This window comes from Diabrotica virgifera, chromosome 2 (genome assembly GCF_917563875.1).
Source record: "Diabrotica virgifera virgifera chromosome 2, PGI_DIABVI_V3a".
Lineage (NCBI taxonomy): Eukaryota > Metazoa > Arthropoda > Insecta > Coleoptera > Chrysomelidae > Diabrotica > Diabrotica virgifera.
In genome coordinates, this window is record NC_065444.1 from 1,473,163 (window position 1) to 1,485,354 (window position 12,192).

At 33.0% G+C, this 12,192-nt stretch overlaps 1 protein-coding gene across 2 annotated transcripts in view; it reads left to right on the top strand.

Moving 5' to 3' along the window:
* The first annotated feature begins 3,154 nt into the window (after positions 1-3,154).
* The window catches only part of LOC126879937 (low-density lipoprotein receptor-related protein 2), a 538,921-nt gene continuing 529,883 nt past the window's right edge, over positions 3,155-12,192 (top strand). For both annotated transcript variants that reach the window (XM_050643311.1, XM_050643312.1), the window contains exon 1: positions 3,155-3,496. In XM_050643311.1, the coding sequence (XP_050499268.1) occupies positions 3,385-3,496 (112 nt within the window). In that variant the 5' untranslated portion in view covers positions 3,155-3,384. The remainder of the gene's footprint in view (positions 3,497-12,192) is intronic.

Consider the following 12,192-nt stretch of genomic DNA (forward strand, 5'->3'; position numbering starts at 1 on the left):
AAGAGAAAACTCGTAAATATTGTAAAAAACAGAAAAGGAGTTATCTAGGACATATTTACAGAGGAGAAATATACAACTTTCTACAACTCATAATGGAAGAGAAAGTAGAAGGAAGAAAAGACCCAGGAAGAAGAAAATGCTCCTGGTTGAAAAACGTAAGAGACTGGATAGGCATGGTCACACATTCGATACTAAGAACCACTCAAGATAGAGAGCAATTTGCTTTAGTTATAGCCAACCTTTAGTAAGGGAGAAGGCACCTTAAGAAGAAAAAGAAAGGCGAATATTGCCAGATGTAGGTAACATTTATTTATAAATTAATACGAGGAAGACAAATCACAGAAAAAGCCATCGAGTACAATAAACCAGCATATCTATGTTTTATAGACCTGACAAAGGCTTTCGATCACATCCAAGTCGAAGACGTCTTACACCTACTGTATAAAAGAAACATACCAATCAATATTATACAAACCATCGAAAACATCTACTTCCATAATCGAATACAGGTAAAGATAAATGGAAAACTAACACAATTTATACCAGTACAAAGCGCAGTCAGACAAGGTGACTCATTAAGCCCACTGCTCTTTAATATAATAATGGACGAAATAATAGAAGCAGTACGTAAAGGTCATGGTTATAGAATGGGGAACAAAGAAATCCCAATATTATGTTATGCAGACGACGGACGCCGCATTAATCGCCCAGACAGAAGACGATCTCCAAAGATTAACACACATCTTCAATACAACAGCCAAGAAAAACAATATGATAATATCAGCAGAACAAACCAAATGTATGACAGCATCTAAATACCCATTACGATGTAAAATCGAAATTGATGGGAAAATAATAAAGCAGGAAGCAAGGTTTAGATATCTAGAAATAGATATAACTATATAATTACGGAGATTATGAAGATGAAGACAAGGCACAAAAGCAAGAATCTATAAAGCAGCAATTAGACCTATATTGATATACCTACACGGCGGAGACAAGACCTGACACATCTAAAACGAGAAGACTAGTAGAAATAGCAGAGATGAAAATACTTCGACGAATATCAGGGAAAAAGTCTGTTGGATAGAGAGAGAAGCGAAAACATAAGAAGAGCATGCAATGTAGAAGACATAAATGGATGGGTGGCAAAACGGAAACAGGAGTTGAACGAACACATTAGTAGAATGGATATGATAGTACGAATAGCACCAGATAAGTCGCCAAATGGACGAAGAAGTATTGGCAGACCAAGAAAAAGATGGTGCGATAATTTAAACAATTTAGGAGGCTAATATTGAAGAAGAAACAGGCTTTAAAGCCTACATACAAGAAGGAAGAAGAAGAAGAATACGAGGAATCAGTGATGCTAGTGCTGTTTTGGAAAAGATTTACCAACGTACCTCCTGTAGAGACACCAGATTTCAAGACTTACTTTATTTAGAATTTCATTATTGAACTTATACTGTAGATAAACCCAGGCAGAGAATGTGTAGAAATACAAACAAATTTAATAGTTATGAGTTTTTTCATTTTTCACTATCAAGAATAAGATTGAAAATATATTTTTGTGTAATCAGACTTTGCTGTAATAGTTTAAGTTCAATTTTATTTGAATTGTAAAAAATGGCAAATCCGTAAATAAACATTACATTACTAGTTCAGAGAAATAAGGAAAAAATATCCTGTTGGTGACACAACCCCCTCCAGGCCGAAACCAATTTTTTTGAGTAGTATGGACATCTACATTAATAACATATATGTTTCCTGCAGCCGATTTTGATGATATACATAGTTATAAACAAATGAAGATCAAAAACGGTACATTTTCGCTTTTTTCGTCTATAACCAAAAAGTTAAGTATTTTAAACAAATTTGAGAGTGAGAAACTCATAAACCGTATAAAAAACTTTAATAAGGCGTTCGCTGAATATGTCTATCCTTATTGGTTGCTTAGAAAATTGCAAAATAAATTATAAATTTTGAGTTTTTATAAATATTCATAACTTATGTAAAAATTACCTTAGAACATTCTTATTACACGGAATGCTGAGACTTCTGGCGCTTAAATCATACCCTAAATTTCAAAGCAATTGGTCAAATAGTTTAAAAGGTATTTAATTTGTTTATCCCAAATTAATTTTTTTTGCAACGCTATAGGTCGGAAAATGGTGAAGACAATGCAGTCTTTCCAAATATGAAAAAATAATTTTTTTACGGGTAACGGTTAAAAAGTTATTCTAATTGTTTATAAGTAGACAAAAAATCGACGTGTTTTTGCAAAATAATTTTACACTGTTTAAAATTACTTTTTGTCATTTTTTTTTAATTAAGGCACTAAATTAATGTTCTTCCATAAACTGTCAGAAGTCTTATGTAACCTCATAATTCTCTGACTTATAGTGTTACAAAGAAAATGAATTTGGGATAAACAAATTAAATAACTATTAAACCATTTGACCAATTGCTTTGAAATTTAAAATATAATTTAAGCAACAGATGTCTCAGCAATTTGTGTAATAAGAAGGTTCTAAGTTAAGTTTTACATAAGTTATGAATATTTATAAAAACTCAAAATTTATGATTTATTTTGCAATTTTCTAAGCAACCAATAAGGATAGGCATATTCAGCGAACGCCATATTGAAATTTTTTAGACGATTTATGAGTTTCTTACTCTCAAATTTGTTTAAAATGCTTAACTTTTTGGGAATAGACGAAAAAAGCGAAAATTTACCGTTTTTTGATCTTCATTTGTTTATAACTATGTATATCATCAAAATCGGCTGCAGGAAACATAAAGGTTATTAATATTTATAGATGTCCATACTACTCAAAATATTTGGTTTCGGCCTGGAGGGGGATGTGTCACGAGAAAAATTTTATTTCTCTGGACTATACATTCCCTTGAAATTTAATAATCTATTCAAATTTTGCTAGAGCACAGCAAAATTCAGTTTTCGAAAGAAAAATGTGAATAATCTTCATCATTATTTGAAAGAAATGTCCTAATTAGGTGAAGAAAAAGAAAAATATCAGTTTATTGTTTGTTCTTTATGAAATTACCTGTAAGCACGCATTAACAGAGCAAGCGCAGTGGCCACGTACAACAGGCATTCCACTTTTTCCGTACCTACCGGCAAGCAAGAAGCAAAATATCAGTCGTCGCGCGGCTTCTCCAAAAGTAGGTGATAGCGGATACGCTGTCAGTGAGTTCGGCAACGAAACACGTCCTCAAAAGCTCTAACTTTTCGTGAACTGCAACAGACAATTTTCAAACTACGTTCACAGAAAGCTTCGCGCTCAGGATAATGTACTAGTTTCTACGTGTTTTTTAGTGTTAAGTTTTTTGTATATACTCGTATGTGCTGTGTACTAGTGTAAAATGCGGTTCTTCGGGGGCAACCCCGCAGTTTTTAACTACTTCTTCTCGTTGGTGGTGTGCTGTTGGAGTATTTCGCTGATATTGGCCGATACGAGGCTTCTACCGAATTCAGGTGAGTTGACATTTCGAAAAAGTTGTCGGTGTTTGTTGAGAGGTGAATAACCGAACTCAACTGCCACACTCTGCTGTTGTGTGGGTACGTGTGTATGTGTATGCGAGAATGTGGAGCACTGTCAACTTCAGCGGTTTACTGTTGATGGTGATGGTGAAATCCAATCAGGAAAGTTAGATCAGAATCAGAATGTGATAAATGGAAAATGCGACAACGAATTTAATCCTCTTCTCTCTGTAAAGCTTTCATTGTTATAGGTACAATATGTACTGACTTTATTGTCGAACGAGCAAAAAATTTAACAACAGTTTTTAATACTTTTCTTCAGTACCAGTAACGTATCTATGTAAACAATATAATTGAATATTTTTAAATATTTGCCAAGAAACATTGTTAAAATATGAAAAACCGGCTTTTGTTTTACCGGTTTGTGATGTTTGACTGACAATACTTTTGTTTTATTATGTGAATAACATTTTTAAGCTAAAAATTTTCTGACGACAAGTCAACAAGAGTTTTTTGATAAAATTTCTAGTATTTTATTCTTTAGCTACTTTTAATCCGGCATTTTATATTCTTCTGTTTAGCAGCACAATGTTTAAATTTAAGTTTCAAGTGATAGTCTTGTCATTTTTTCTTGGTATGACGTATGACGTTTAATAACAGTTCACTATTTCATTGTTTGCTATATTATGTAATATTTTAAAATTAATTGAACTCTCCAATTTCAGCATATTTTTATCTTAATTCTCTTCCTATTTACTCATCACATTTCTTTAGATCTACATTATTAATGTAAATCTTTCATTAGGTCTTCGTATTTTTAATTTACTTTTTGTATTGCTTTTTTATGATGGACATGCGCTGACATATGCCATAACCCATATCTTTATGTATCTCTTGTAGGTCTTGTCTCAAGATACTTTAGACCAGAGGTCGGCAACGCGGCGCCCGCGGGCGCCACTGCGCCCTTTAATAAATTTTAATGCGCCCTTAAACTATTGTTAATTTAGACAAGAAATTCAAAACGTATATTTTTTATACGTTTATATTTATATATTTGTTAGGTCAAAAAATAGTTGGCGCCCGCCATGAATTTTTAATTTACTTTTTCACTCTTTACATTAAAAACGTTGCCGACCTCTGCTTTAGACAGTTTTTCAATTGATTCTAATCAATATGTATTGACACTTTTAGTTAATACGATACTCTATTTTTTGTATTGTACATATAATAATATCTCTAAAAATGTCTTTTTCCGGTGTCTAGCTTTTCTCTTCAGTCTCTCTTTGACAAGTCTTGCTTTACTGCTTCCAACCATTTCTGACGTCTTCTTCTTTTTCACCTTTTGTTCTTGCTTCCTCTTTGATCTCGTATTATTGCCGTAATTATTGGTTTTCCGTACATCCTCATTATTTCTTAATTGTTCGTCTTCTCCAAATGTTCTCTGCCGCCTGTATTTCTCCGAAGATTTTTCTGAGTACCTTTCTTTCCCATATCTTTAATTTCTGTTCTAATTATAATGTCTCGTACCCTCGCTATTTAGCGGTTCTTGACACATTTTTTGCTTCTCAGTATTGAATTCAGTGACCCTATCGCTCTGCTCCCTTTTAATTATCTTTTGTCTATCTCTTTTTTCCCGTGTTCGCAATGGTTACTCCTGAGTATTCAAATTCTGACACTTTTTCAAAGCTGTAGACAGCCCCTGCTTCCTTTTACCTCTTTGTTTATTCAGGCTTCTTCTATGTTTTTCAATAGATTTTCTAGATGTTCCCGTTTCTTCTTTATGCAAACTCTTTTAACATCTCTTCTTCTAGCCACATAGTTTTCGGTCTTATTTTGAGTATTTTCTTTGTCTCTTTGTAGTTTTGCCCTGTTAGCGGGTATTCTAGCCCACTTTCTTCTTCAAACAGTCTTGACGTCTACATTCTTCATTCTACATTATCTCACTTACGTTTCACCATAATTTTGGATTCTTACCTTGTTATCAAGTATATCTATTATTATATTATGATATTCCTATTATATTTTATTGTAATTATATTACATTGATTCTTATGATATTCCCGGCTTAAGCCTAAGATCTGTTGGTGCAACCAGCCATTAAAGCTCCCGGCTGATATGTACCTCTCACATTCTATGTTCCAATTTTTATTATTTGCTTGGACTGTTATTTTTCTTGTGTGCTTATTTTTACGTTTTCCGTAGTCGTATTCCTTTTTCTTGCCGTTTCTGTATCATACTTCCCCAGCTGTTTTTCTTTTACTAGTTTTTTTTTGGCAATTTTACGTTGGATTTTTACTCTGGTTAAAATCACCACTGTTCTAGATCATTATTGAACTTTCTATTGGATAACAATATAATTGTTGTTTTTCTTGATTACATATCCATTTTTACGATCTTCTATTCTTCCATTGCCTTCTACACCTCGGTTCTAGTCATCGAGTCGTAGGCATTTTTAAGATCTACAAAAGCCAGGTGGACGGATCTATTTTTGGCCATTCTTTTTTCTATTAGTTGTTCGACCATGTAAATGTGATCTAATGCATGCTTTTTTCGCTGTGAACTCTGCCTTGTCTTCTCCGATTTTCTCCTTTATTATTTGTATGAAATATTATAGTACTACTTATTAGTACGAAGTAATTAATTAAAATCCACTTCTGCTTTATTAAATATCTCTGAATTTCTCGAAAGTTAGCGAATATAAATAAAACAGCAGAATGATAAACGTACATAATGAATTGGAATCGGACTACATCATTACAAGTGCCAAGTACTACAGGTTTGTAGCAAGATGTGGGTCAGGTGGCAATGGCAATAAATACAAAAATTGTGTTTATCATACCATAACAGGAAATCCGCTCAACGTCAAACTTTTACATAGATTTTATAAAAAGGAACTTAAGAAGCAGGAATAACGCGAATAAAATGTGTCATATTTTCACTATCAATACACCAGAAGTTATCTATTATGTCATATTATAGATATAAGTCGATTTCTGAGCTTTATAGATCAGTGCATTTAGAACTAAAAACACCGGAATAAATCGATTTTTAAATACAGTACCTAATAGAGACTTGACACTTTTTGCATTGTGTTACCTGGTACCGGAGTACCTGGTGCTCAGAGTCACTGTTAAGGCACTGTAATTTCGAGGGATTTCGACTCTAAATTGTTGCAAACAGAGTATTCGGGGGTTTTGGTGACACGAACTATAATGTACCGGGTGTCCCAATAAGAATGCCCCTCGGACATATCTCAGGAACCGTTTATAGTACAGCTTTGAGAAAAAAATATTTATGACAAAAGTTGCCTCGGGAAAAGCCTGGAAATTATTTTCATAATTGTAGGTCCACCACTAGAGGGCGTAATTGAATATCCAAAAATTAAAAAATCAAAATTTTACAAAATTTGCCCAATGAAAGGGCACTGGAAATCCCATCATCGTATTCTTCATAAAATTCTGCGCATATTTGATTTCACAAGTTTAAGTCTATCTTTGCAAATAAGACGTGGGGGTGAGTGGGAACCTTCTTATCAAAAAATGGCTGTAAGTCCGGTTCTGCTATTTAGAATTTTACATACTTAGTCTTGTTGAAAACAGCTCTTTTTCGTCAATGTAAATGTCTTATTTTCGAAATAGTCTAATAAGTGATATGCCAGCTAGGAGGCGTTATTTAATTATTTTCAGAAATCTAGTTTTCTTTGCAAAATAATAACTACAAGTAAGCATTGTTAATCCTGTATTGCAAAATAAGACAAAATAAGCAACAGAATACTGAAAACCGCATGTCGATACCTTTTTTCTATCTTGATATATCTTAAGAAATGTGTAAATTTTAAACATAACTGTTTCTGTCGCCGGGAAACGAAGTTAAGGAAAAGTAGTGTGCTATGGAAAAAGCAAAGAAACATTTTCCGGATGTAAACGTATATAATTAATTAAAACAACAATAAGATAAACAACACTATAAAATATAACAAAGAAATAAAAGCAACTACTTACTTAATGATGACCTAAATGTTCAAATTGTTGCCCATCATGTTCGATGCAAGCATTTACTCTTTCAAGAGTAGATTGAACAGCAATTAATCTATCAGCCGACAACAATATCGAAGAAGAGGTAAAGGACCAAATAATTAAAGCCTGTAGAACGACCGGATGCCTAAACGACAAAATTATCAAAAACAAACACCTAAGAGTGGAAACAAAGGCCCGAATATAAAGTCAGCTATTAGGCCAGTTATGACTTACACGGCCGAAACAAGACCAGATACAAGCAAAACACATCTGCAAGACATCTGCAGACCAAAAGACCAGAAAAGGTCTACAGGACAGGGTAAGAATTAAGGAAATCAGACGCATGTGTGGGGTAGACAATATAAATAACTGGGTAAAGAACAGAAAAGAAGAGTGGAATTAACACATAAGCAGGATGTCTAAATCAAGGATAGTAAGAATAGCCAGGAACAAGTCACCGTTAGGCAAAAGAAGTTAGTTCAGAGAAATAAGGAAAAAAATATCCTGTTGGTAACACCCCCCTCCAGGCCGAAACCAAATTTTTTGAGTAGTATGGACATCTATAATAATAACCTATATGTTTCCTGCAGCCGATTTTGATAATATACATAGTTATAACAAATTTTAATAAAGATCAAAAAACGGTAAATTTTCGCTTTTTTCATCTATTACCAAAAAATTAAGCATTTTAAACAAATTTGAGATTAAGAAACTCATAAATCGTATAAAAAACTTCAATATGGCGTTCGCTGAATAATATGTCTATCCTTATTGGTTGCTTAGAAAATTGCAAAATAAATCATAAATTTTGAGTTTTTATAAATATTCATAACTTATATAAAAATTAACTTAAAACCTTCTAATTACACGGAATGCTGAGACTTCTGGTGCTTAAATCATACCCTAAATTTTATTTAATTTGTTTATCCCAAATTATTTTTTTTGCAACACTATAAGTCAGAAAATGAAGTTACAGTTATACTTTGGATAGTTTATGAAAGAAGAAGATTTTCACTATTAATTTAATTAAAAAAAAATGGCCAAAAGTATTTCTAAATATTGCAAAATTATTTTGCAAGAACATGTGAATTAAAAAAAAAGGGGGCTAACTTCGTCCTTAGTTGTCCTAGGACAATTGTTTTTCTTTATAAATGTGTATAAAAATTCAGTCTTTCTAAATATGAAAAAATAATTTTTCTACGGGTAACGGTTAAAAAGTTATTCTAATTGTTTATAAGTAAGCAAAAAATTGACATGTTTTTGCAAAATAATTTTACACTGTTTAAAATTACTTTTTGCCATTTTTTTAATTAAGTTAATAGTGTAAATCTTCTTCTTTCATAAACTATCCAAAGTATTACTGCAACTTCATCATTTTCTGACTTATAGTGTTGCAAAAAAAAATAATTTGGGATAAACAAATTAAATAACTTTTAAACTATTTGACCAATTGCTTTGAAATTTAGGGTATGATTTAAGCACCAAAAGTCTCAGCATTCCGTGTAATTAAAAGGTTCTAAGTTAATTTTTACATAAGTTATGAATATTTATAAAAACTCAAAGTTTATTATTTATTTTGCAATTTTCTAAGCAACCAATAAGGATAGACATATTCAGCGAACGCCATATTGAAGTTTTTTATATAATGTATGTCTTATTCTCAAATTTGTTTGGAATGCTTAACTTTTTGGGAATAGACGAAAAAAGCGAAAATTTACCGTTTTTTGATCTTCATTTGTTTCTAACTATGTATATCATCAAAATCGGCTGCAGGAAACATAAAGGTTATTAATGTAGATGTCCATACTACTCAAAAAATTTGGTTTCGGCCTGGAGGGGGATGTGTCACGAGAAAATGTTTATTTCTCTGGACTAAGTATAGGACGCCCATAGGAAAATTTAGGCGCAGAATAAAAGGCACCGTTGAAGAAAAACAGGCAGTACTGCCTACATAAAATAGGAAGAAGATATTACATCTCTTTTTAAAAATACCCTTAGAAATATAAAAATATACTCAACGCGAAAACCAAACTATAAAACTAAAACAAAAAAGTATTTTAAGTACTATAGCTTGGATGATTTTCTTATTCAGATATAATTTAAGCACATTCGCAACAAAGGGGCAGTTAGCGAAATTCAGTTAACAAAAGTTGATAAAAACAGGATAATGGCGGGAACAAAACCAACCTCACGACATTGGCCTAATAAAGGAGCCACTACATATTACATAAAGTTGAAATTCAAAAAAGTGGGACGTCATTATGCTCTACGTCCAACGGAATAATGAATAAAAGCGGGGAACGAAAGAATCCGGATCATTCCATCACATTTGCTTTTCGCGTATTACACTCGAAAGAACATCAGACACGACGTTAACGAGAAAAGAGACAATTAAGTGAATTTTGTTTAAAATAAGAGTAAAACATTAGGAGGAGCTTCATTAAACGAGACAAAAAATGTTTTGCATAAGAATAAAAGTGAGATAATGTATTTGAAAAGATAACTGTGGAAAAATGAATATTTTTTTGTTAGAAACTTGTATTAAGTAATTATTACAAGTTCTATTATTTTATTTATCTTGATATCGGTCTTGTTATTGATACAATTTTGGTCTTTCTTTATGTGAATCATATCTAATATACATCTTTTGTTATAGTTCTGTTCTTTTTCTAAAATCTGGAAATTTTTAAAGTCAAAAGCGTGGTTATTGTACACTATCTTTGTGTGTAACAACTCTTATATGTATATATTGGTATGAACAGTGTTTGCATATAACATATTTGAGTATAGATACAGGGGTATCAAGCCACTATATGAGGGCATTAGCTCAAATAGTACCATATATATATCTTAAGCACATTTTGGACAAATTGTATTATTACCCTCGTATTCATCGATAGCTTGACTTTAGATTAATACATATTTAATATTTCAAATTAACCGCCAGGACTATCTATTTTGACACCTGTCGCTTCATTTACCCTATTTCCGGCGTTGTAAAGGTAGTGGTAAAAATGTCTTTTAACTTTCAGTAATCATAGAATTTGCACATGGTGCTCTGGTAAACCATTCTTATATGACCAACTTACTGTAACATACTTCAGAAAGTTAGTAGCCTTTCAGACTAAGACACTGGTGTCGTGTCTGACAAAGGTGTCCGCTACCGGCAGCAAAGCATTGTTTTAAATGAACGACTACAGACGAGCCTCTTTGAGTCTCTGGCTGATTTTAGTGGCTCAACTATGATTTGCTGCAATTGAACACCGGTGCCACCGGTGGCGGTGTTCAATTGCAGCTGCGTCAGACACCAGTATCTTAGTCTGAAAGGCTACTAACTTTCTGAAGTATGTTAGTAGCCTTTGAAGTATGTATTAACCAAGGAACTACAAATTACAGTAACCGAGACACCAACCACAACGGGGGGTCGCTGATGACCCATTCTTAAAAGCGCCCACAATGCAGAAAACGACATCTAAGCCTGATATTAATGTTACTGTTACAAAATCAAAATAAGCTTTTATTTTTGATAAAAAAGTGTCGGGCTACCTTTAATCTCACTCTTACTTCTTGTTTATAATTAAGTTGATTGTTGAACTAGCAGCCAAGATATTTGTATTTGTCTACGAATTCAAGCTGTTGGTGGTTCACATAATATTCGAAGAGATAATTCTTTGTTCTTTGATTTTTCATAGCTTTGGTTGTTACTTTTTTATAAAGCTCTATAAAGCCTCCTTAAATTACGTTTTTTATACCTCAAAATTAAACAAAGGTAGTTATCTACATTTAATGATTATCACTGAGCAATGGCTCAACAAGTAAATCCTTTTTTAATTCTCCTTGCCCATATTAAACTCTTTTTTTCACGGTCAACATTTTCGCATCTCATGCTATTAATTCCGAACTTCACACAACTTACTTATATAATTTTAAAAATTTAAATAATTATTGTAATTCGGCCATTTATATTCAAAAATATCGCCGTTACACCGGCGATTTCTAAAATTTTTAATCCTTGACTTTGTAAATGCTTTTCTTAAAGCCGATCATTTCTGGCTAGAGGTGGGTAAGTTCGTGAACAAATTGTTCTATAGGACGATATCGCAGTGGAAACCGAATGAGTCGGTTGAATCACAAATTAAAAATCTTCTTCTTAGCCTCGTATCGTCGATTTTTGCACATCGGCCTCTCCCCACTCCTTCCATCGATTTATATCCTGAGCAACGTACATACTGCCCTACTTCTGGCTATTCTTTTTATATCGTCTACCTATCTCATCTGTGGTCTTTCCCTTGGTCGTTTACTTTTGTAAGGTATCCAATGTTGTATTGTGGCGTTCCAACGTTGGTCTTTTTGTCTAGCAGTGTGGCTTGCGAAGCTCCATTTGAGTTTGTCAATTTTTGTTGTGATATCACCGACTTTTGTTTTTGATCATACCCAGTCGTTCTTCTTTTTATCTGACAGCCGTATACCTAACATTGCTCTTTACATTGCCCTTTTTGTTATGACTAGTTTATTCATATTTGCCTTGGTTAGGGTCCAGGGTTGACATATTATGTCATGATAGGAAGGATGCACTGGTTGAACATTTTGCTCCTCAAGTATTGGGTATTTTGTGGTTCGTAAGTATCCAAATAAGTTTCCTAAATTATGCCTTTACCAGTCTGGCACTTCTAG